Here is a 26755-nt window from a genome sequence, read left to right on the forward strand (position 1 = left end):
TAATCAATAATAAACAAATATTTCCAAAAATAAAATAAGTCAGTAACAACGATTTAAAGTGTGAGATTGGTCTTAAGTTCAACCGATCAACATCTTTATTTCACTTATTTACAAGTGTAATATTTTAACTTCACTTATTCTAATACAGGGTGAATCCCCCCCCCCCAAAAAAACAACAAAAAAAAACAAAAAAAAACGGTATTTTTGAACTTTTTTTAGAATGGACCAATTTAACACAGTGTATTCTTTGTCCCAGCTCCCACTGGGGTCTTGGTGTACTCACGGTCATTGATTCTGCCATGTCCTGTAAAATAAGGGCAATCAGTGAATAGATAATGGAGATATGACAAAGTGTACACGGGGCCCATTTTTTGGGGGGTGGGAGGTCACCCTGTATAACAAATAATACTCCCCACAAACCGAGGATATTCATAATTCCTCGGTTATAACATAACCGCAAAACTTTGACAAAGTTATTTGATGTCATGCCAAGGTTAGGTGTTGTTTGTATACCTTTCCTCTTAAAAGAGTATGAAGACAAAAATGAAAAATTTTAAAGTGAAATAATCTTGTAAAAGAATAAAAAATAAAATAGATAAATTATTACCTGAAGTCACAGAGTACAAGATTCTCCAGAAAATAAATAACCAAGTCGATTGTAGAAGTTGGAATGAGCTCATGCCAGTTAAAGTTTCAGAAAGTACTGAGAGTAGATGTTTATCTAGAGCAGAGATAAGTTAAAGTTGGGAATTGAAAGTCAGAAATCTATGAAGGATTGATTGATTTTAAAACTAACTTCAAAGTCAAATCTTTCATAGCCGATTTCCGAAGTGAAGAGTTCAAAATAAGCAATTTTTACAAAAGTCGGAAGTTGGGCATTTAAATACAGAGTCAGATTTGTTTTCTTGTCCCTTTCATCACCTTTAGTTTATATAATAGCAGGTTCATAAAGTTGGAATATAGTACCTTCAACCTTGACTTCTCTTCAGATTCCTCTACATAATTAAGTGATCATGGTCTACAAATCTTACAGCCTTTGCATACACTCCTAATTTGAGTAGACCCATCATCATAACTGATCTACCTAAAAAGTAAAACGAAGATCATACGTACTGTAAATTGAATTCGTGTCAGAGTGTCAAACTATACTGACCGACACGAGTTCACTTCAGCGATTCCTTAATTGTTTCCGATTCATATCTTAAGTTCTAGATTTAAGGACAGATTTGGAGGATTTAAAAATTTGAAAAGCTAACAACTACAATAAGTTTTATCTAGGCAGAGAATTTGTAAAATAATCCAAACATTTTAGTGTGAATCAAGGGTTCAGAATAAAATAATTCAGAACACAAATCTTAAGCACAGAAGAAAGAAAAATTACTTGAAAGGGTCGAGATATTCTATTGAGCAAGATCACACATAGGAGAGGACATATATAAAATACTTAAAGTTAAGTAGCAACGATAGTATAATGAAGCTCTTCAGGGTCTGCTCTCATAAACCTATGAAAACTCAAATCTAGAGCAGATAGTGAAGTGGAGAAAAAGAAAAGTGGCTTATTACTTTTAAGCCACCTAAACCTAAGCTTCATCTCCTTTGACAACCCACCAGTGCTCATAGTTTTGTCCCAGTAAAAATGAAGTTTTCAACCAGAGAAAGCTCCTTGTTGATAAGGTCTTAGGCTTGACTTACTCCATATCTAAAATGGAAGACGTGTACCAAGTTTTTGCTAACGTCACTAAAAAAAAAAAAAAAAAAAAAAAAAAAGGGTTGGATTATTCTACCGCTCCAGAAAGTACCCAATTCCATATGCAATCCTCTACTTATAAAAGAATCAGATATATTCAAAACATAGAATATTGCTGCCACACTGAGCACTCTTTCACTTTGACCTTAAAATCTAGTGGAAGTAGAGAGGATCTCTTTTCCTTACAACTCATTTCTCAAAGATGTTGCTAATCTCTACTTTGTCATTATTTCTATGAAAGTTGCTCGACAGAATTCTCGTTTGTCTTACAAGAAACCATCCACAGCAAGAACTGGTCTTTATACCAAAGAAAACTAATGTTCTTTCTCTCCATGTGCTTAGCGTGATGAAATTTCCATGTGCAGAGTTTGTTGCAAAAGCTTTCAATTTGTGGAACACATTACCATGAGATTGCTTTCCTAAGGATTACAACTTAAATTTTTTTCCATAACAACGTGTACATTTTAGTTGATCAAGAAAAAGGAGTCAATAAGAGTTCAATTCTGCAAAAGAATGAAAAAAAAAAAAAAAATGTGGTAGTGTAACAATATCAATCAGTTATTGCGATTTTTATCCTCAGCTCCCAAAATCAACAGATTAGACCATTCCCGCAATGGCCTGGTCCCTGTTGATTGGAGTGTAAGGCTGGTTTTATGCAGTTCTAGGAGGTCCACTTTCCCAGGCTTTGCCTTCTCTTTGAAAAGCAGTTAGTTTATTGCTAATCACTCAGGCATCCTTACTGAGGAATGCCGATGAGACTGCCCAGGCACTTTTTACAGGTTAAAGTGCCCTTCTGGGGCGCCGACTTCTAAGTCCCACTTTCCAACCCTGGTATCACAGTTTTTGCAGTGGATGAGAACTAAATACCCGTGTTCTTGGGCACTGGTACAAAAACGTTGCAAAAAAATTAAAAAGTTTTTTGTGTGATGGGTGTAATCATAGGTGAACTGCTGCCACAGTTTCAATCAATGACCTCCATGCACTCAACACGTTTACTTCAGAGATTTCATTGAAAAACAAAAGTCATTTGTTTAATTACATTGCAATTGTCTTATTGCGATTATCACCAGCTTTTTACCCATTCTCGTGGCAAGCAGAGCACCAGCTTTTTTGATTCTAAGAAAATAAACCTGTTAATTTATGACAAATAACATCTTTGTGTAATAAAATCAAAATTAGAAACAAAACGTCATGTCACCCTTGGATTTCGTTCTCCTTGTGGAAAAAGGTTGTTGGAAAAAAAAAAAAAAATTATATAAGTACTAGCGTTCGTGTGTGTATGACTCCTACACCCACATCACTGGACCGATCATGACCAAACCTGGCATGATGATGGTTCCCCCACCTAGAGATGGTGCACATCATTTTAATATTAAAGTCAAGCTCATAGTGTATGTATATATACTCTCCTATAGCACACACCACTTGACCGATCATGACCAAACCTGGCATGATGGTCCCTCACCTAGAGATGGTGCACACTATTTTTCAAGGTCAAATGTTATGGTGGAGACTTTGCTAGTAGATACATAAAATGCCGATATTAAATTCCTTAAAAAATTTAATTTCAGGAAATTTAATATTCTCCATCTCTTTGCTGTGAAATTAAAATAATTTATTAAAATTCAAAATTTACAGAATGCAAGACCTGTAATAACAAAATATCAACCTGTTTTTAAAAGTTTTGGATGAATTTGGAGACACTAAATTGGATGGTTTGAGTAAATATTCCTGGATGAACAAGAAATTTTTTTTTTTTAATGTATATTTATGCCACCATAAAAAAAAAATTTAAAAAAAAAAAAAAAAAAAATGCAAAATTACATTTTAACACCTCCCTCCAATTTTTTCAGGATTACTTTTGTTTCTACTTGGCTTTTTCTCCACACTTTCACATGTTATAGCTTTCAGTAATTAAGCTTTTGAGATGAGAATTGCTTAATATCATTCCAATTCTTCGGACTACTGTTACCATCTTGAGTGTTAACTTCACATGTCGGTTGATGTAACCCCCAACCTTCAGGTGTATCTTGCTGAACTTGAGAATCAGCATGGAATTTCGAATGGAACCTTTTATCTAATCTATGAGGGTACCATGCTCCCATTCCGTCAGTGTCAAATGGGTAAAAATCCCAAGTAATTCGCAATTGTATTTCTAGTCACCGGCACAAAGGATTGAACCTTTAATCTGTAAACGAGTACAACTTTACGATTGAATTTTACCATCAATACTCGCAAAGTTTGACAAAATACACTTGAAGAAAGTCTGGGGTTACATCAATTGAAATGTGAAAATAACACTCAAGATGAGAACAGTAATTCAAAGAATTCAAGTAATATGAACGTCCATTAAGTTCAGAGTCTTAAATATCTCATTTGAAACCTCTCCAAATTGCCCGCACTACACCGTAATCACAAAGTCGTCAATGTTATTTTTAAAACTATTTTATAATTTTTTTTTTTTTTTTTTTTACATGCAAGGGCAACTTGATGCAGTAAGAAATTACTCTTTCTATAAATGCTAAAAATTCATCTTTGGAATAAACCACATTTGTATAATAGAAATATTTTTCCGTGATTTATTTTGATTTAAAGTTTGCTACTTTTACACAAAAAAAAAAAAAAGATTTGGAGGATTCAAAAATTTAACAACCTTACAACTACAATAAATTTTATCAAGGAAAGAATTTGTAAAGTAGTTAAAAGATTTTAGTGTGAATCAAGGGTTCAGAAGATTCAAATTGGAGAAATGGACAATATTTTTTTTTTTATATATCAGCATAAAATTTAATTCCCTTTAAACAAACTATTTACATCATATCGAAGCTGTGGAGTGAAAATTGGAAACAACTTTACTAAAGTCAGAGTAAGTAAAACTATGCAGACTGATACCAGGTGCATTTACACAATATCAGCCTCGTTTATTGATTCTTTGATAAAAGTTATGATAAAAGCATATGCATAGGTTTTGACACGTCTAGTCTATGATCACTTAATTACATAAAAAGGGTAGAGTTTGAATCAGTTTATGGTTTTGTGTTCAACTCTACAGCCCTGCATTATACTCATTAAGATTTGCTTACATCAAGTGACCACAAAACAATTTGTATTTTTTTTACATAATACTTTAAATTAGATGTTCCTGGTGATGTATACTGAATTACCTCAGTATTCACACACACACACACACACACACACACACTAGCAGGGCTAACCGGCATTGCCCAGGGAAAAAAAATGTAACATTTCTATTAAAACTTCTATCCTTTCTTTCTCCAATTCCCTCCCCCCAAACTGTTCTCGTCCACCCAACCCATTCCTCTATCTGAACACACGCACACACACACCTACTTTAGATTCCTCATGGAAATAGTCATTTCCCCCCCCCCCCCAAATTAGTACATAACATTGACAAATGAAACTCGGCCCAATTTACCCTCAGAATTTTCTTCTAAATTTTAGATATTCATTCTGGGCAAGACTGATCTACAAAATACCAACTTTGTGGGTCTTTTTGTATTTTTTTTACCTAGGTATACAAACGTACTTAAAACATGCACAAACAAAATAAAATAAAGTCTGAAAAACTATTTGTTAATGGTAGATTGACAAACCTGTCTTATAAAAAAGTCTCCACGAAGGCTGGAAACAAGGCCAAAATGGGTATATTTGAAGGTGCTGTCAATAATCCACATAACTTGCTTGGCTAACTTCACCTTACTATGCATCACATTCATCATGGCAGGAACGTCTGCTGTCGACTGATGGTTGGCAATGAGCAAAACTCCTTCATCAATTATGGTATTGATATCATCTCCTGTCTCCACAACTGGTTGATACAAGTGGGGTAAATAGATAAAAGAAAAAGAAAAAAGTTAGTAAGGAAGACGGTAAATAGAAAAAAAAAAAGTCAAGTTAAATAAATAGAAAAAGGAAAGTTGGGAATAAGGTAAAATAAAAAAAATAAGGTAAAAAGGTGAAGAGACGGTATCAAAAGAATGGAACAAGGCAAATAGAAAAACTTAAGTCGTTCATAAAATTTATATACAATTTTATTTTAATCATTTTTAGGTGGGTTAGTTTGATGCACACGGAGTATAATAAAAACAAGTTCTGATAATCCTCCAAATATAGAAAAGATGGCCTAATTCCATCGCAAAAAATTGTTTAGACTTACTCGACCTGAATGAAACTACGTCCTGATATCAACCATGCACAATACTTTTTCTTTGATCTGACCATTCACATTAAAATACAAAATGTGCTGCATTTTCACAGGATGACATTTTCACCAGTCCAGGTTTTTAGAGAAATCCAGAGAAAAGCGTGATAATCTTGTTACAGAAGTTAAAATTGTACTTCCAGAGATTTGCACCAGAATGGAGGCGAGAAAAATACACCCAAATACATTGTAATTGACATTTAAAAATACTTTATGTATCATTGAAATTTATTAGGTTTAAATTTGAGGTTAGAAAAACTAATGAAATGCTATTAATTTATGACTAGCTAACTCTTTCATATGAAATATATTGATGTTGGCATTCTGTGGATGTTCAGCATAAATGGAAATGCCCAGATATTGTTGAAGCTCTTTTGTTAAAACTGCAAAAGTAGTTATCTATGCTAGCAGAGACACCCTACGAAGCCCGGTCATAAAATATGCTCAAATATATTTTAAGTTATGCAGATTTTGTATATATTTTTATAAAGTCAATTTACAATCGATTCTTATATTATAAAGTTGTGATTGCAAAACTACAAACATATTCGTATGACTTGGGTGTATCAGCTTGAAACAAACCAAAACTTAAAAAAAAAATATATATATATATATATATATATATATATATAAAAGAGCAAATAGTTAATAATACATGTTAAAAAACACTTTGAAAGAGTTAACATATTTAATCTGAAAAGGAAATACTTAAGTGGATAGTCCTTAATCTGCGGAGTTTCGAAGAAATACTTTCCTTCTCATCAGAGGGTAGGAATTAGCAAAATGCGGGATCGTATTTTGCATACAAAAGTATTTAATGAAACTGCAAGTAAGTCAAAGATCTTACTTGATAACAAAATGTGAAGCAGAGGGGATATGGTGAAAAAAAAGGTGATTTCACGTGAATGGATAGTCTGGTGAAAGGTAAAGTATCCAATGACGGTAAAATCCAAATATGTAAATCCAAGAAAGTTAATTAAATTTCCATTTGCACAAGTAAAATCCAAGGAAACCGCGTTATTGAAAGATGATCCAAAATAATCCAAAAGGCTGAAATCTGTGGAATAATTCAATACAAGGAAAAAGGGAAAAAATTCCAATAATATTAATAAAAGAAAAATAAGGTATGCATTTAACACGGCCGCCAAGACAGTATAATTAAGAAAAATCAGTGAAGAAGAGGAAAAAAAGATAAAATGGTGATAGAATTAAATATAAAATAGAAAAGCAAATGTCAAAATTACTATATATATATATAACTTGAGTTCCTTCAGTTACAATCAAAATCGAAAACAAAACTCGAATTCTTAGTAAAATTATAAAAATAGATGACTTGAGTGCCGTCAGCTATAATCGAAACCAAAGTGTTTCCTTTTCAGATTTTTTTTTTTTTTTTAATGGAGAGTAGATAATACAGTGGATGTGTTATCGGCAGCTCCAGTAACTCTGGCTTCTCCTTTTTTGTCCCTCAGTCCTCATTCAATGAGTGATTTTTCTGACAAAGGGTGAAGAAACAGCTGCTTAAAGGTCGGTAGTACTTGGTGACCAGTAGTCTGAGATGTCGGAAATTTTTCTGTCTCTGTCTGTCCTTGTGGCCATGTCACTAGCAAGGGTGCTGGAGGTAAACGTTTTGTCTGGGTTAACGTTATCCGCCTGATAGTCAGGGACCCGAACCTTGGTTTAACCACTAAGGAGGCTGTCCTATCAGCATGCGCAAAGTACTGGGACTGCTGTATTGCAATTTGGTGAGTGGATCTGGACCATGCAGTAGTCTCTGGTGGGACCTCTCGATGCCATACTAGTGGGTAATTGTTACGGCTTTACCTTTTCGTGTGCTACAAAAAAAAAAAAAAAGAAAAAAAATTTCCTGTCTTTTTCTCTCTGTACTGCTCTAACCAAGTATGCCGACCTATTCCACAAATCCCAAAACCTCAACATGAAATATCTCCAGAATAAAAACTCGATTAAACCTAGACCCCATCTACTACCAGGTCTCTTTCTCCAACATCAGGGGTCTACATTCCAACCTTCCAGAGGTTGAAACCCAATTACAGGAGACGAAACCGAACATATTTCTAAGTGAAACTGGAATAGGGCCGACCACTTCCCTAGATGAGTTTATAATTAACGGATACTCTAACTTAACAGCTAAATCTGACCCCCAAGATCGCCATGGGCATGGAACATGTGCCAACATTAAGGATGGCTTCCCGTGTGGCAGGGATATCTCTAGAGAAGATCCTAATTTACCCTATATGTGCTTCAGGGTTGCACTTGCTACCACCACTGCATTTATATTTGCCCTCTATCGGCCCCACAACAGCGGAGTTACTATCTTTAAGAGCATATCTGAGAAAATAGACCACATACAGTCTGCACATCCCTCGGCTAACATCCACATCTGTGGTGACTTCAACATCCATAACGTGGAATGGCTGACCCATTCAAATAAGACAGACCATGAGGGGAGGTTTTGTCATGATTTTGCCATTGCTTATGACCTCACTCAGATTGTTCGCGAACCCAACCGTGTGCCCGATACACCCGGTCAATATGCAAGCCTCCTAGACCTTTTTCTCTCAACTTCCCCTGAGCTATGTTCATGTTCCATTCATTCTTTAGGATCCTCCAACCACTCCGTCGTATCAGTTAAGATAAAAACAAAATGTAATAAGTCCCCAGACGTACCCCTCCACCGTACTGTATACCGATACTCTATGGCTGACTGGGATAGCTTCCGTACATTCATATCTGATTTACCTCTGCATTCCATGTTTAAAAAGGAAGTGTCCTCTATAGATCAGATCTGACCGAATGGTTAATTGTAGGCATAGACCAATTCATACCATCTAAAAAATTCCAACAAAACCTAACAGCTAACCATGGTTCTCTCCAGAATGTGCTGCTGCTATCGCGCACAGAAATCACTTTTTCCATAGCTACCAACGTAATAGATGCACTGAGACTAAAGCTGCTTCCAGGACTGCCAGCAACCACTGTAAAAGAGTAATAAAAAATGCTAGAGAGCTATATGCCCAGTCTGTTAAATCCAAGGTAGCTGATCAGCGGCTTGGTTCCCACCAGTTTTGGCAAAGAACAAATAGGATCCTGAACAGAAGTGTGCATTCTATCCCAACCATTATCAATGGACCAGAGGTCATCACATTAACGTCAGACAAGGCCAAACTATTTGCAAAGAACTTTGCAGCTAATTCTACCCTATGCGACGAAGGCCATCAATTCCCCATATTTCCTCCTATAACACAGAACAAGCTAGATAACATACAAATATCCGTGCATGAGGTCACCAAGCTAATCAAGAACCTAGATTCCAGTAAAGCAACTGGCCCTGATGGCATCCCAATTATAGTGTTAAAAAAGCGTCAACCAGAACTTGCTCCCATACTTACGAAACTATTTAAGCGCTGCCTTAAGGAGAAGTGCTTTCCGACTCCCTGGAAGACCTCATCAGTTTGCCCTGTATTTAAGAATTCAGGTGATAAGTCATCTCACTCTCAGTACAGACCAATAAGTCTCCTCTGTGTTATGAGTAAGTTGCTGGAAGCCATATTGAATAGAGAAATAGTCAACCTTCTTAGTGACACACAATATGGTTTCCGCTCTGCAAGATCTACCACAGATGTGCTGATGGTTATATCCCACAGGTTTAGTGAATCTCTTGACAAAGGCTTCCTTTCTAGGGCAATTGCTCTTGACATATCAAAGGCCTTCGACAAGGTATGGCATAAGGGTCTACTTCACAAGATTTCCAGCTACGGTATAACTGGAAATGTTTTTTCAATCATTAAATCATTTCTCTCCGATAGGCTCATAATAGTAGGGGTAGATGGACAAAAATCGGAGGCCTGCAATATAAATGCTGGAGTCCCTCAGGGGTCAATCCTGGGCCCAACTCTCTTCCTGATCTACATCAATGACCTTCCTAAACACATACTTAAATCATTCGTTGACATCTATGCTGATGACACGACCATCTACGGCAACACATCAAAGGCTGTAAATGACAAAGTTCTCTCTGATTCTCTCTCCTCTGATCTCAAGCGCGTGGTTCAGTGGGGGAAGACGTGGCTGGTTACCTTTAATGCATCCAAAACCAAACTCCTATCCTTACATCATCAATGCTCTGATCCCCATCTGGCATCAATTGTGATGGATGGCTCTCTTCTGGGTGAGGCCCCGTGTTTTGACAAGCTTCTGGGTTTGACTTTTACTCCTGATCCAAAATGGAACATGTACATCAAGTCAGTTGCCAAGGTCGCTGGAAAGATGGTGGGATCCTTCTACCGCTCCAGAAGATATCTCACTACTGATGCAATTCTCTATCTATATAAAAGCCAAGTACGTCCAAGGATGGAATATTGTTGCCATATCTGGGCAGGAGCTGCTAAAAACAGCCTATCCTGCCTTGACAGAGTACAAAATAGACTTTGTGGCTTAGTGGAGGATGCCCTTTTCTCTACCCTGCAACCTCTCTCCCACAGAAGAGACATTGCGAGCCTATCCTTGTTTTATCGTTATATCCATGGCAGGTGCTCGTCTGAACTCCAATCTCTGGTCCCCCCTCACCAATCTTTCATGAAAAACACCCGTCTAGCTGAATCCACTGTGAAAAATTTCCCCCACTCTATATCTGTGCCTAAATCAAAACGCAGATTTCATGAACAAAACTTCTTTCTTAGAACTGCACGCCTGTGGAACTCTGTTCCGTCTGCCTGCTTCCCACCGGACTACAACTTGGATGTCTTCAAATCCAACGTTAACAAATTCCTAATGAACCGCCCCCTTAAGTAAACACTTCATCAAATCTCCACACTAACGTAATGTACTTGCAATAACCCTTATCCCTGAGTGGCTTCCGGGCCTTGATAAGTGGTGATCACTAAAAAAAAAAATCTCATGAATAATTATTGGTAAAATTATTTATAACAAGAAATGGAAAGTCATAATTAAATGATAGTCACTCGGAAAAGAGATTTAAGCACGACACAGAAAATAACACATGCTATCGTATGACTTTTTACTCAACTTTCAAATTCAGAATTTAAGTGTAATTAAAAAAATTTTTTAAATACATCAAAACTAATATCGAAGTCATTAAAAGTTCAAATTTATATACGTTAAAAAGTTCATGTTAAAAAATTACTTTTAAGCCATCCTATTCTAAATAACCTGTTTCAACTATCAAATTCTAAAAACCTATGTGGATATATCTGGAACATCAAGAAGTTTGATCAAATGCCCTGTTGACTTGGAAAGCCAAGAGCACACTAAGCGTTCTTTCCAACTGTTAAATATTGGGCAAATAAAACCACTAATGTATAAATTGGTTAATTGAAAATAATACAATGAAAGTAAAATCAGATCAACTTGTTGAATTTGAGGATTATTAGACTGTAGTGGTCAATAAAAATCAATGTAACGTAACATAGTTGAAAGAAGTTTGAAAATCACTCTTTCTCAGGTACATGGTATCATAAAAAACCTAGACACCTCAAAAGCATGTGGACCCAATCTCATCCTGGCTGTGCTATTAAAAAATGCTCTACTGAGTTCTCTCCAAATTTTACAACAAATGCCTTAACGAATCTTGCTTTCCTGACTGCTGGAAAACCGCTTCTGTGGTACCAGTTTTCAATTCTGGCGAAAGAATTGACCCATTAGATTCTTGCCCCATTAGCCTTCTCCCGCTTTTCGACAAAATATTTGAGTCCTTAGTTAGTCAAACTCTAGTCCATCACCTTACAGCTGCTAAACTCCTGACAGAATCAATATGGATTTAGGCAAGCCCATTTCACAGCAGATATCCTAACTAATCTCTGAACGTATATACCGTTCACTGGACAAACCAAGGGAGGGTAAAATGGTAGCCTCAATATATCTAAGGCTTTTGACAGGGTATGGCACGATGGTCTACTAAGGAAAATTAGATCATATGGTATCACTGGAAGAATACATAATGTAATTAAATCCTTAAGAGAAAAATCCAGGTTGTCCTCGACGTCGTACATCTAAACAATATGATATAAATGTGGGAGTACATCAGGGGGTCTATCCTTGGACCTTTATTATTCCTGATATTCATAAATGACCTCCCTGATAAAATTGTTTCTGGGACAGGTATATTTGCTGATGACACCACTCAAAAACAGGCATGAGGGGAAAACAAATGAATACATATCTAAGGAAATGGCAGAAACACTAGAGGATGACCTCCAATCTGTAGTGGAATGGGGAGAAAAATGGACGGTCACATTCAATGCTGCCAAGACTAAGCTTTTTTTCCTTCAATAATTACAAGAAACCTTCTCTACCACCAATAGCAATGGCCAAGAACATATTACTCGAAAGTACTTCCTTTAAACTCCTCGGCCTAATGTTTACAGGGAACATGAACTGGAATAGATACATTGAGAGCTTTGCCAAGATTGCTGCGAAGAAGGTGGGCTCTCTCTACCGTACTAGAAAGTTACTTACGTCAGAAATTATCCTGTAGCTCTATAAGGCCATCATTCGCCCATGTATGGAGTACTGTTGTCACATTTGGGCTGGTGCATCTGCTGCTTGTCTCTCACTCCTGGACAGGGTTCAAAAGAGAGTCGCCAACCTGATAGGTCCTGAACTGTCATCTAAGCTTCAGCCTCTGTCCCATCGACGAAATGTTGCATCCCACTGCCTGTTTTACAAGTACTCTAACGGTGAATGCTCTGACGAACTACAAGCACTTGTACCCCCTTGATGTGAATACCCCTGACAAGCAGCTAAATCCCACACCTTCACAGCAGAGATTCCTAGGTGTAAGAAAGCCTTTTACTCCAATAGTTTCTTCCCCAGAACTACTAGACTTTGGAACTCCCTTCAGAAATTCTGCTTTCCCAACTGTACTGATATGCAGAGGTTCAAGTGTAATGTGGACAGATATCTTGCTACTCATCTCCCTTCATAATACCCCTGCAACTTATGCCCTCCTGCATCAAAGTATCACTGTGCGTTGTTTGGAGTGAAAATTAAATCAAAAAATAAAACAAAAAGTATTCAGTTCACTACATGCTTGTGAACATGTTAATTTAAAATACGATAAGGTATGATTAAGTAAGGATCATCAATCTGTCTCCTCCACTTTACTAGACTGATTTGGAATGAAGATCAAGTTGTAGAAATCTCTTGGCTTCCAACTGTTTTGTCTTGACTTAATCCTATCTAAGATATGAAAAAACTTTTTTTTGCAAGTCAGGTTCGTACAGTCTGGTAGGATTACGCAAAGTAGTAGCAGTTAACAAGGTATGATTATCAACTTTCATGTGTTTGTAATAATGACGGCAACTTTATTTTTCTGCATGTAGAAGAAAAGAGAAGGAAAAAAATAGACGATTGCTAACTTTTTAACTCTGTTTCAGCCTTGAGACACGTGCAAGTTATCATCCAGAACTGAAACTTTTGACACGATCAATTATCTATTTTCTTCCTTTTCCCTTCTTTTTTTTTATATATAGGCATCACCACTTATCAAGGCCCAGGGGTCACTCGAGGATAAGGGTTAAAGAGTGTACAGCAGTCAATTGGACAAGATAGTAATTGTCAGTAATGGAAATCCAGTAAATTTGGAAACCTATGGGGAAATCTCATCTTTATAATTTTATCAATTTTTTTAATTTAATATTTTTATTGCTTTTTCCCCATTCCCCCTTTCCCTTCTCCCCTTTCTCTTGGCTTTTAATATCCATATGTAATCACAAAAAAAAAAAAAAAAAAAAAAAAAAAGAAATCTTTCCTTTTTATTTTAATTTTAATCATCTGACGATATGGGCGGATAATTTTTATCCTGTCTATCGAAACAATTTGTAATGAATTAAATGAATTCACTTGGGGTTATTATAATAATTAAAAACAGTTGGCTCTACTAACGTATTGAGCACTTATCTTTGTCTTTTACTCAGTGTGTGTGTGTGTGGTATAATTCTCCAAATATCAAGTTTTTTTTGTTGTTTTTTTTCAATTAGCTATTTATTACTTTTCAAAAAATATCCGTTACAATATTGTTTCTTATTGCGACTAACAAGTCTGCAAACTTCTTTTTTTATTGCTGCATATTTAGTCGTTTACCTTAGGAACAGCAGATTGTGTCAGTTACATGAACCATGTAAGTTTTTTTAAGATAAACATCTAAAAGAGCATGTGACTAAATATGCAGTAATAACAATTTTGCAGACTTGTTAGTTTACATATGAAACAATTCTGTACTGGATACGGTTTGAAAATAAATAACCAACAGAAAACTTGATATTTGGAACTTTGAGAATTATTACACTATGCTCTTGGGCCCAATAAAAAGGCATTCATTGAGCTTTAACTTTTCAAAATTGACAAAATTGTGAAAAATATCTTTTTCATTATAAAAATACAAAAAAAAAAAAAACCAAAAAAAAAAAAACCTAAGATTTAATTCATTACTATTGTTAGATATATATATATATAAGCAGTAAGTTTCAAGTAAACGATTAACATACAAACACACACACACACATATATATATGTCCTGGATATGTCTCGTAGTATATACCAAACGACTGCTTCAATTCTGTGTCCTTGCGTTTGGTATATACTACGAGACCTGCTTTTCCGTCTTTTCGCAAGGATAGTTTGCTTTACATCCAAAATAGTAATATTGTATATCAGTTTAGATGCCAGTACGATGCTGGTTATGTTGGGCGAACATCCTTGCACCTTTTGACTCGTATAAACCAGCATGTTCCATCGAAGATCAGACAAGGGAGGATGGGGTCTGGTGGTCTCCCTCCTTCTGCAGCCTTTGACTCTGCTATTGGCCAGCATTTGGTTGACAACCCGTGCTGCGCCGATAGATATAAAATAGATTGGTTCGAGGTGCTACATAGAGCGGACTCCAAAAACCATTTAAAGATTTTGGAGTCTGTCTATTGCGGTGCGTCAACCTTCTTTATGCCGGCAAAAAGAAACATCAAAAACATTGTTTCTCTTTGGGGAACTTTGAATCTTTTCTCCCGCTTTTTTTTTTTTTTTTTTTTTTCCCTCGTTGTGCCAATATTTTAATCATTTTTAAACGTAAATAAATTTATTTAGTGTCCCCGTACTTTTGGCACATTTAATAAGTTCCCCATTAGAACTCTTTATTTTTCGACACAATATTTTGTTCGCTATCGATTTTCTCCTGACGAGATGATAGCCGAAAGAGCTCGAGAAACTTCCGCCTATTATTTTTAAAACTATATATATGTCCTGGATATGACCTTAAACTATATCCAGTCGTGAGGCCCCAGCTTGCGGGCTTTAGGAAGTGTGCAGCCACCCTTTAATTGCCATTGCTCCCAGGTCCACTCTGACCCAGAGTGGTAGTACCTGTTAGGGTCCAAACTATGGGTTAAATAGAAACCGCTTGGAAAATAAATATATTCTATTAAAAAAAATTTTCTTCAAAATCTTTGGATTCGGCATTAAATAACCCGAAAAGGGTTGATATGCCGTAAAACAAGAACAACCAACATACATACACAAGTAATGCTCGTATGGTTATTTCATCGAAAAAAAAAAAAAAAAAAAAAAAAAAAAAAAAACAGATAAAGCCACAAACTTTGGATCAAGGTCAAGTTTAACTGGGACCAGAGGATAAGCAGTTAAAAACTGTTTTAGAATGTGCCGTTGTCAAAATATAGATACCATTCACATATTTAGAAGACTATGAAATGTAATTTTCTTAAAAAGCTGAGCACAATTTAATTTCATTCTTGAACAATATTAATCTACCCAGGAAAATCGTTCAGATAAATTTTCAATTACCTTCAACAAAAGAAATTGATGCAATATTTAGTTTAATAAAAATATATATATATATATATATATATATATATATATATATATACACATACACACACAAATTCATTTTAATATTTCATTCACTTTATTTTTTTATGAAATTTCAATTTACCACTTAATTTTTATCTGCATTTTTGGCTTGAGAGAATTTTAATCAAATGTTTTGTTGAAACAAAAACATCTTTTCAATCACCTCTACTTTCAGAATTATTCATTCTTGTTCCTATGAAAATCGATTATTTTGATAGTTTTGAAATGTAGCACAAGTAAAAGACACATAAAACGGACCTCTGCCGAAACCCATCAATCGCTCCTAACAACCAGTAGAAACTTGTCAAATCTTGCTAATTGATCAGCATTCTTTGTAACAAACAAATTTAATGAAGTGTAATGTGTGATTTTTATTCATTATGTTACGATTCATACTATAGTGGAGATTTGGTGTCAGTCTGGAACTAAACTTGAAATATTTAAGAAAAAAAAAAAAAAAAATATATATATATACTTTTAGATCTTAAAGCACAAATATCTTCAAAGTCAGTTAACTGTCCAAGATTCTTCACTTTTAAACAGCTTTGATTCTCTACTCTTCAATACCCATGAGACTGAAGCGACATCTGTACACTTTATTGGTTATGCTTGGCTAACAACAAATCACAAACACTTCTTTGCAAATTAAGGTCTCCACTGCGACAAAAGGAAAAGTACTAGCACTACCTACTGTGTCAAGTTATTTCCTTCAATATAATTATCAAAGAGGACGTAACTCTTGGAAATAGTTAACAGTCGCAGTTCAACTTCAAGTTTATTGCTCCTGATGCACCCAACTGCGAGTCTTCGTTTTGGTTTAATTTCCCATTAACTGTATAGTCTTAAGTTCGTATTTAATGCCTAATCCTACAACTTGCATACAAGATATTGCTTTCAACAAGATTAACAGTATAAAGGGCATAAGTAAATATAAGAAATAAACTCAAGTCACTCATGAGACTACATACGTCCACCTGCCAACATAAGGATGGCTCAAGTCTGATCCGGACCTTACTTCATTTCCTAAATTATGCCATGGAAACAACTCAAAAACTATTTATCTGATCAGGTTGAAATTTTGCACGGTGATCACTAGGGCTGTGACAAGCATTCTTTTACAAAAGAATATTCTTTGCATATTTCGTTAGAGAATATTCTTTTAACAAAAAGCATATTCTTTTTTTTTAAAGAATATTCCTTTAACAAAAAGCCTATTCTCTTAAAAAAAGAATATGCAAAATATTTATGGAATAAGTTGTGCTGAAAATATGTTGAAATAAATAATACGAGTCTTAATTTTACGAAGTTTTCTTTTCTATATAAATTAAATTAAACATGGTAAAACCTTCGTAGTTGTGAATTTACAATAACCTTTGGTTCCTAATGAGAGCCATTCTATTAGAGGATTATATTAGGGACGAAATATCCGCGTATCCATTTTGCCCTAGGTCTCCAGGGCCGATATATCGGCCCCATAGTGTCCAAAGGATTGTGACTACAATTTGTATCGAAAAAATAGCCAGATTTAAATATGGTCCAGTAATCTCCTACGATTGGAACGAGTTTTTTTTTTCATTATAAGGCTATTTTAGTGGACAACCAAAGAAGCTTAATTTTGATAATTTAAAGACTAATTTTATTATAAAATGCAATAAATAAAATATTTAAGTTCCATAGAGTGTTCAATTGTTCACAGTATATAAACAGTATATACATTAATGAGTAGGGCAATGTCAAGAATATTCTTTAATAAAAAAACAATTCTTTACATATATTGGGTTAGAGAATATTCTTTTGATAAAAAGCATATTCCGTAAAAAAAAGTATGCTTTTTAAAAAAGAATATGCAAAATATTTATGGAATAAGTTTTGTTTTGCCAAAAATATGCTGGAAGAAAATATTTGGATAAGAGTTTTTAATTTATTCATTTTTTTAGATGAATTAAACGTGGTATAACCCTAACAGATGTGAATTTACATAAAAAAGGGTCTAAAATTTGGTCTGCTGAAAAAGAGTGATATTATAGGCATATATATATATATATATATATATATATATATATATCAATATGTACAGACATCTCGTCCTTGTAGATACTCAAAGCGTGTTAATACCCAGGACGAATTTACAAGATCTAAAAAAACTAAACAAAAAATGCCGAAAATAATTAGCACTCCTGCTGAACGGATGGCAAGATATGCCGATGAATTTGAAGATTACCAGTTAACTGGCAATTGCTTAACCTGCAAATACTGCAATATCCAGGTAGGAACAAACTTTGATACACAAAATTTGCAATATAGTTGGCTAATAGATTGGCGTTGTTATAGTAGTTTTGTTTTTGAAATTCTATAACGGTAAATCTAACTGTATTAAACTTTGATTGAACGTTGAAATTTACAATTTATTTTATCTACTTTTTACGTTAATTAATAAATGTTAATCGGCTTCAAATAACTTTTTCCACCCTTCCTATATATTACCATTAAATAATTGATTTTTATTTTTACAGATAAAAAGTTGTAAAAAATCTCTAATAAAGCAGCATTTAAAAACCAACGCACATCTGGCAAAAAAGACCTACACGACAACGTTAGGCGAAGTTCCTACTGCAGCAACTGATTTAGGAGCCAGTACGAATAATTTGTTCAATGCTGACTTATGCAAAGCGTTGATTGCAGCGGATATTCCGTTTCATAAACTGAGCAATAATGTGTTCAAAGACTTTCTTCATAGGTACACACATAGAAATATTCCAAATCAGACTACACTAAGAAAATATTACGTTAGTGAAGTGTACGAAGCAAAAGTGAAGTCACTCAGAGAAAAAGCTGCTGGAATGAAACTGTGGGTCTCAATTGATGAAACCACTGATGTAGAGCAGCGTTTTATTGCTTGCTTTGTGTTTGGCATTCTTGGGGTAGAAGAGGAACGCAGCAAGTGCTATTTGGGAAATATTGCATGTCTGCCAAAAGTTAATCATTCTACAATTGCTGCTTTTTTTAACGATTCATTGCAGTTTTTGTGGCCGCAGCAAGTCCTTTATAATAATGTGCTCCTTGTAACCACTGATGCAGCTGCATATATGTCCAAAGCTATGAATGCTCTTCAGTTTTTATACCCGAAAATGGTGCACGTTACTTGTTTTGCACAGGGTTGCGGAATTAGTCAGGCAGGCGCACCCAAAAGTAAATAAACTGATTTCAACTGTAAAAAGTATATTTTTAAAAGCACCCAATCAGATCGAAAAGTTCAGGGAACTAGCCCCAGGAGTGCCCCTTCCACCGAGTCCCATTGTAACAAGATGGGGTACGTGGTTAGATGCAGCGCATTATTACGCCAAACATTTGCCCAAAATTACTCCTGTCATAATGTCTCTAGATTCAACAGAGGCCCAAAGTATATTGGAGTCCAAAAAACTGTTGGATGAGGAATCACTGCCATTTGATCTCGGCTTTATCGCCAACAGTTTTTCCATTTTAACAAAAAATATTGCAAAGTTGGAGACTAAAGGGCTGAGTCTTTCAAAATCTATTGAATTAATTAGAGAGGTCGAAATGACACTTGAGATGGATGACTCCCAATTTCGTAAAAAGCTGAAGAATGTCATTTCAAAGAACAAAGGTTTTGCTACTTTAAAACGTCTCGATGCACTTATTAGTGGGAAGGCTTTTGAAAATGAAGGAAATTTGGATGACATAGATCATTTAAAAGTTTTAAGTGCCGAAGAAATGACCAGCTTGAAATATGCCCCAGTAGTCTCATGCGACGTGGAACGAGTTTTTTCCCAGTATAAGACCGTTTTAGCAGACAAACGCAGAAGTTTCAATTTTGAGAACTTAAAAACGCATTTAATTGTAAAATGCAATGAATAAAATATTTGTTTAAGCTTGATAGTGTTTAATTGTTAGAAGTATTTATAGCATAAAAATAAACGTTTTTTCTATATATTTTCTTGCGTTTTCGGCATTAACTGAAGCTTTTACAAAATCATCAATAGAATTTATAAAAAAACAAATAATTACTCCTTTCGACCCTAACATTGCAAAATTACCAACTACTCAACTATACCCGTTCTATTAAAATACTATAGTAAGGCCGAAATATCTGTAGGTCTTCTTTTACCTTAAATCCCCATGGCCGATATATTGGCCCATTGGAATCGAAAGGGTTAATATTGTTGCAAACGTAAATCTAAGGTACCTAGCATAAATATATTCGCTTGAAGTACAGTGAAAATATGCGATTTATAAAAATAAATATACCATAGCCAAAGAGAATATTCCGTCTCAAAGCAGCATATTCTTTTTAAAAAGAATATTCCTATGCAAAAAAAGCATATTCTTTTTAAAAAAGAATATTCCGTGTAAAAAAAGAATATAGAGGATATTTGAAAGAGAATATTGTCACAGCCCTAGTGATCACTATCAATAAGCATCAGATTCATATATCAAATTTGGTTACATGAAAAAAAAAAAAAAAAAAAAAAAAAAAAAAAAAAAAAAATCACAAGTTAACATTCTTTCAAAATTTTAAACTTTTCAAGGTCAACGCAAAACAGTATGCACGTTATGATATGAACCAAATATAATCCCAAATTAACAAAACACAAATTTACTGCCAAGGTGTGATTTTCACCCACGACACTGAAACAAGCTAAACTTTATTGGTTATGACATAAATATCCACAAATTAAATTGGTTGTAAGTTAGACCATGACTGATCTTTTGACAAAGTCTGATAGCGATTGGTCAAGGAGTGTGGACGTTACACTGTACACAAACAACCAACCTCCTTGGCAGAGATAAAAATAGCCCATTATACATAAAATATAAAAAAAACATTTTGTATATCAATATAAGGTATTAGCTTAGAGATTAAAAAGAATAAAGTCCAACTGCAAGCTCAGGTCGCAAAAATATTTGAACATCTCACTCTTGGACAGGTTTCAGAAGAGAGTCACCAACCTGATAGGTCCTTAACTGTCATCTAAGCTTCAACCTCTGTTCCATCGACAAAATGTTGCATCCCTCTGCCTGTTCTACAAGTATTTTAATAGTGAATGCTCCGAAGCTACAAGCCCTTGTACCTCCTTAACACAGAAATACCCCTGACAAACCCAACAAGCAGCAAAATCCCACCCCTACAGTGGGGATCCCTAGATGTAAGAAAGCCTTCTACTCTAATAGTTTCTTCCTCAGAACTGCTAGACTTCAGAGCTCCCTTCAGAGTTCCTGCTTTTCCAACTGTACTGACATTCAGAAGTTCAAGTGTAATGTAAACAGATATCTCACTGCTCAACTCCCTACATAGTATCCCCGCAACTTACGTCCCCGATAGTAGCCCCCTGCATCAAAGTGGCACTGTGCCTTGTTTGGGATGAAAATGGAATAAATAAAATTGCATTTACCTCACACTACAGGACACTCACTTGCTGTTGATTTAAAATCGCACTTGGTAAAAATATTTGCAATGAAAACACTTGTTTACCAAGCTCCAAACCAAGTCATTACTAAATAAAAACCTTTTTCAGAAGCAATTTTTTTTTTTTTTTTTTTTTTTTTTTCACTAGAGTGGGAAAAAAAATAGCATTATTTTTTAAAGGTTTTTGTTAATTTTTTTTTTTTTTTTCCGCAGACAATACAAAAAAGAAAAAAGTCTTTCAAGGTCGGTGATTTCCATTACAATCAAAACTAAAGCAAATATAAGGTGACAAAAAAAAAAAAAAAAAAAAAAATGCATGAAATTGTTAAGATTCATAATTCATTTTGCAATCCAACCATTTTTGGTAAAAATTTTAATTATGCTCGACTTGACCACCAAGTTTCAAACATGAATGTCCAACAGTTTTTATTTTATGGCCTTTCCTGATTAGTCTGAATGTTTTGATATATTTGAAATGACTCCAAAGATAAAAATATTAATTATTCAGAGTTATCGCTTTTAGTAATAATTAAGCCTTAATCAGTTCTAAGTGAGTGTTCTGCAGGTTGAAGATTCAATCCTTGCTACAGGCAATAACTAAAAATAATCAAGTTCACCCAATTATAAGTGATAGAACAAGAGCAATCTACTCCTATTAAATAAAGTGGCCAGTCTGAAATTCTATGCAGATACTAGAGTTTGAAAAGACGCACCTGAGGAAGGTCAGATCCCAATTAGTTTAAACAAAAATAACAACCAAGATGAGAATAGTAGTCTGAATAATCCAAACAGTACAAATCCGTAATCTGCATCTCAAAAAATATCAGATGGAAAATATTTTCTATTATATAATATACCAACTGTGAGGACTTGTCTAAGCGTGTGCTTCCAAACTCAACCTACCCTAAAATTAATCATACACGTCAACAATGGCGGTAGTGTCATTTATTCTGATGTTAGATAATTTTAAACCCGGGCAGGGCTGGGTGCCAAGTACTGGTGTACTATATATAATCATTTTTTTATGCTGGAGGAAGGGAGAGGTCACATGCCAATCTCTCTCTCTCTCAGATTAAGCCTGTTAGTTTAAGACGGGTTGAAAGCTTTTAATATTTTCATTAAAATATCTTTAATTTTAACATGGTAGACAATATACGATAAATATTACACTCAACGGCCATTTTTATTTTTGATTAAGTGAATAAGCCATGTATACAAAAAAAAATTTTTTTTTAAAGTTACTTTTGTTCATCCTCTTTATTCACACTGCTGACATTAGTGGCAGTGGGAAGGTTAGATAAGAGACGGATTAGTTGGGCCAATAACGCTAAGTAGCATTATTATAGTCAGTTATTTTAGTACCGAATATTAACCTTAAAAAGTTCACAGGTTTTCAAATGGCCTCAAAATTATTTTCTGTAAAGGAGACAGATTTATAAAGTTGAGTATATCCCGTTGCCTACACCATAGAAAAGAAGTGCAATGGATCAGCAATATCATCTTTTATATTATAAAGGAAACTGTATTTAAAATTTTTCTTCCTTTGAAGATGGCAATGTTGGGTATGGGACAGCTAAACCAACTACCAACATTGCCCTGCTTTTTATTGAAACCAGCCGAGAGCTCTTTTTAGTATCCTCGTTGTTCCCTTAAGTGCAATTATCTGGATCTCATTTGCACTTGGTTTACCAGAAATATTAGTTAAGATTTCAGGTTCTCCATAAGCCCTATGGCAGCTATAATAACTGGTATGATCGATATCTCCCTAAGATTTCAGTTTCTTTTCATATCATACATGAGACCTTGATATTTGGTCTGTTTCTCCCTTTCAGCTCTGTTCAGACCTGTATCATTAAGGACACTCACTTCAACCAAGGTTGCCACTTTCTCTGACTTATTCCATATAACCATGTCAGGTTTGACAGCAAGGTAGGTAGCTGTAGGAATTACATGGTTGTAATGTCTGGTATATGTCATTTCCAACCATGGTATCGTTAAAAAGAGCAAACTCTCGGATGAAAAATATGCAAGAATTGGCCAAAACGACTAATTCTGTGTGGGTTTAACTGGGCAGTTTTTTTGCTTGTTTTTTTTTGCAAGGCGGTTACCCTTTTTTCCGGATTTCCAATGTAGTTACATAATTTTAAAAGAAAAAAATGTATTTCATGTAGATTTGAAAAAAAAATGCTACTCAGGTTACCGAAAATGACGTCATTTTAATGGTGTCTATTATCCCACCATTAAACTGAGTGGTTCTACACTATAAAACCGAAAAAATACATTCATCTTAATATAGTGTTGATGGCAGTGGTGAGAATAAGAACGATTATGTTGCTATTAAAAGTGCTAAGGCCTCCAATGATTACCAAACCTTTTAGATGAGAGTGGGGTGTCAGAAATTAGTGTCTTTTGTTGTCACAAGGCAATTCTCCAACATTACCCCCACTTTTGTTTAGTATTAGTTAAAATGTGATTTTTGTCAATAATGTCCTCATGGTAATAATTGCCAAAACTCTTTAAGGGAATGGGCATGAAGTTATTGGAAGGCTGAGAATAGATAATATATTTTGATTTTAGCCAAAAGACCAAGTAGCCATATTATATAGCATAGTTTCCTCCCAAACATCTCAATGCATAAAAAATCTTTATGATGTATGACACTGACAATGTCATATTCCAAAACTCGTGAAAAAGTGCCGATTCCAAAAAATCACGGAAATTGATCAAGTAACGCTGAGTGCTCATTTGTCATATTTCAAAAATCACATAAATAGATCAAGCAATACTGAGTGCTTAATTGTCACATTCCAAAACTCATGCACATTGATAAAGTTAAGCTGATTCCTTATGTCACATTCCTGAAAGCAGATAAAATGATCAAATAATGCTGACTGCTTATTTGTCACATTCCAAAAATCAAGAAAACTGGTCAAGTAATGCTGCGTGTTTATTTGTCAAATCCTAAAAATTATATACACTGATCAAGTAGTGTATATATAATTAAATAATTATTAATGTAGACATACATACACTATTGTTTTATGTTTACGCAATCAATGTAGGGGAATTATATATATATATTTATGAAAAAGAATTCGAGCAGAGCGCTTTATTATAAGGAAAAAAATTTTAAATGAGAGGGTAATATTTATATTAGTGTTGGGACGATTCCTAAATTTTTTCCAGGAAGGTATTGGAATCGTTAATCAATACCAAGTACGATTCAGATTCCTGTGAAATTGTTGTTTTGAAATATACCATTATATAATCGAAAGTTTTTGCGTAGCGAAAAAATTTGGTACATAGAAAAAGTGGAAATACAATTAAGGGAATTTCGAAAACGATTTGATTTTTTTCGTAAAATTTCTTTTATTGAAGAGAAAAGTCAAAACAAATATTTTAACCATGAATTAAACATGCACCAGGAAATTAATAACAATCAATTTCAAGAGTTATCTTATACATTAAAAAATATTTTTAAAAAAAGTAATGATTAATTCAACAAAAATACAATAACAGCAAATTTCAAGGGGAATAACATGTTTTGTTTATCTTTTGATATTCATTTTTTTTTGTTTTATTTTCTCTATCTTCGATAACTCTTTAAAATTTAAGATTTTTTTGCAGTTTCAGTCGCTAACTGATTTTTATTCCACTTTCTAGAATATTCTTATTTCCAAATGAAATTTAAAAATAACTAAATCTTTGATTAAATTTTTAGCCTTTTATATTGAATCATCTCAAATTACTCCTATTTATTTGACTTTTAAAATTTTTTTTACAATGTTATTTTTAAAAGCTAAATAAATTGCTTTATTTCTATATTAATTTTTATTATATAATTATATACTTATCATCCTTTAATGTTTATTCTCATTTAATGTCTTAGTTTACCTCTTTATTTCTATATAAAAAAGTAAATTTTTGGTAATTGTTTATTTCTATTGTCAAATGTAAGTCATTAATTGAACTTTCTAAATCACCTATGCCTTAATGCTGTTTTTGGCAGCCTTTTTATTTTTTGTTAGGGGTTGGAAAACATTTTCCTATGCTCACATCACGACTGTGATACCAGGCATCGGTGAATGCCGACCAAGCCCCTACAGTCCTTTAGTTGAACGGCTCTAAGCGACGAGTTAGTTTACAAATTTAGGGTTCAAAGGATTTTGTTTTTAGTTTAACTTTTTTTTTAAATAAATTTTTCACATTTTGTTTTTGTTGTGCAAAGTTCCAAAAGAAATGTTTAATTGCTTCATTCACAGAATATTTTAATGAAATGTAAATTTCTAAAAGAAAAAGAAAATTAAATTCACTTACCACATTTATTTAACAGATAGCAAAATGCTTGTTTTCTTTTGTAGTTTTCGAAACACCTTAAGGGGAACAGTCAGTCAACATATGTAGTTCTAACGTTTTTGTTTTTGGATACTTCAAAAAAAACCAAAAACAAAAAAAAGACGGACCTACTGTCAAAGTTTTGTAAACTGATACCACGTGATCAGTTTCACTTTAGTTTTAGAAATATTTCCTGAAACAGCCTTCGTCCAGAAAATAAAGTACATATATTGTTCTATTATTTTATTGTTTAAACAATTTGACATTGCTTGTTTTATTTATTTATTTACTTTTTTTTTTTTTTTTTTTTTTTTTTTTAAATATAAAGGTTGACAAGACATTTTTCATTTACTAATGAAATTTTTCATTTATTTACTAATGGAAGAGTGTCGGTAAAAAAAACTTGCGAAAAGATAAGCGCCCCCCTTTTTGGTGCTTTTACACTTTATCGGCGAAACTGGAGACACCATTTTATTTTGCGCACTTGGCGTTCAAATCCAAGGGAGAAATCAGTATTTTAAACTATGACCGAAGTTAGAAATAAATAACAAAAAATTAAACTAGATATTGATTACTTCCAGAAAGAACTATGAAAAAAAGTAAATAAAGTGAAAGAACATATATCCGTAATTAATTAATTGGAAATGTTTCGATTTAATTAATGAAAACGGGAAAGTTTTTCATGAAACATATATTTTTTTATTAAAAACAGAAAATGACATTTCTAATTGGCTAAACTGGGCGAGTGTCATTTGAAAACCAAAAAAATTAAAATTTATCAAAATACAATTGTTAAAACATTCATTGAAAAGTTTGCTAAGAAATTATAATTTTAATAAAACAATTTTGTAATGAAAGCAACATTGGATTTTTATAAAATAGCCTTGTTTTTTTTTGTTTTTTTTTGTATTTTTTTAATGAAACAGTTTTGAATTAAAGCAACTTTGAAGGGTTAACAACAAATTAATTTAAATGAAACCGAAAAATCATTATCTAGTTTAATTTTGTTATGTATTTCATGCTTTGGTCATAGTTTAAAATACTGGTTTCTCTATTAGATTTCAACGACAGGTGCGCGAAATAAAATGTCGTCTCCAGTTTCGGCGGTAAAGTGTAGAAGTACCCCCCC

At 34.0% G+C, this 26755-nt stretch overlaps 1 protein-coding gene across 3 annotated transcripts in view; it reads right to left on the reverse strand.

The window, feature by feature from the left end:
* The window catches only part of LOC145283741 (acyl-CoA:lysophosphatidylglycerol acyltransferase 1-like), a 183762-nt gene that overhangs the window by 33741 nt on the left and 123266 nt on the right, over positions 1–26755 (reverse strand). For all 3 annotated transcript variants that reach the window (XM_080132798.1, XM_080132799.1, XM_080132800.1), the window contains one exon: positions 5362–5576. In XM_080132798.1, the coding sequence (XP_079988924.1) occupies positions 5362–5576 (215 nt within the window). The remainder of the gene's footprint in view (positions 1–5361; positions 5577–26755) is intronic.

This window comes from Euprymna scolopes, chromosome 8, assembly GCF_053919585.1.
Source record: "Euprymna scolopes isolate OS-2025 chromosome 8, ASM5391958v1, whole genome shotgun sequence".
NCBI classification, from domain to species: Eukaryota; Metazoa; Mollusca; class Cephalopoda; order Sepiida; family Sepiolidae; genus Euprymna; species Euprymna scolopes.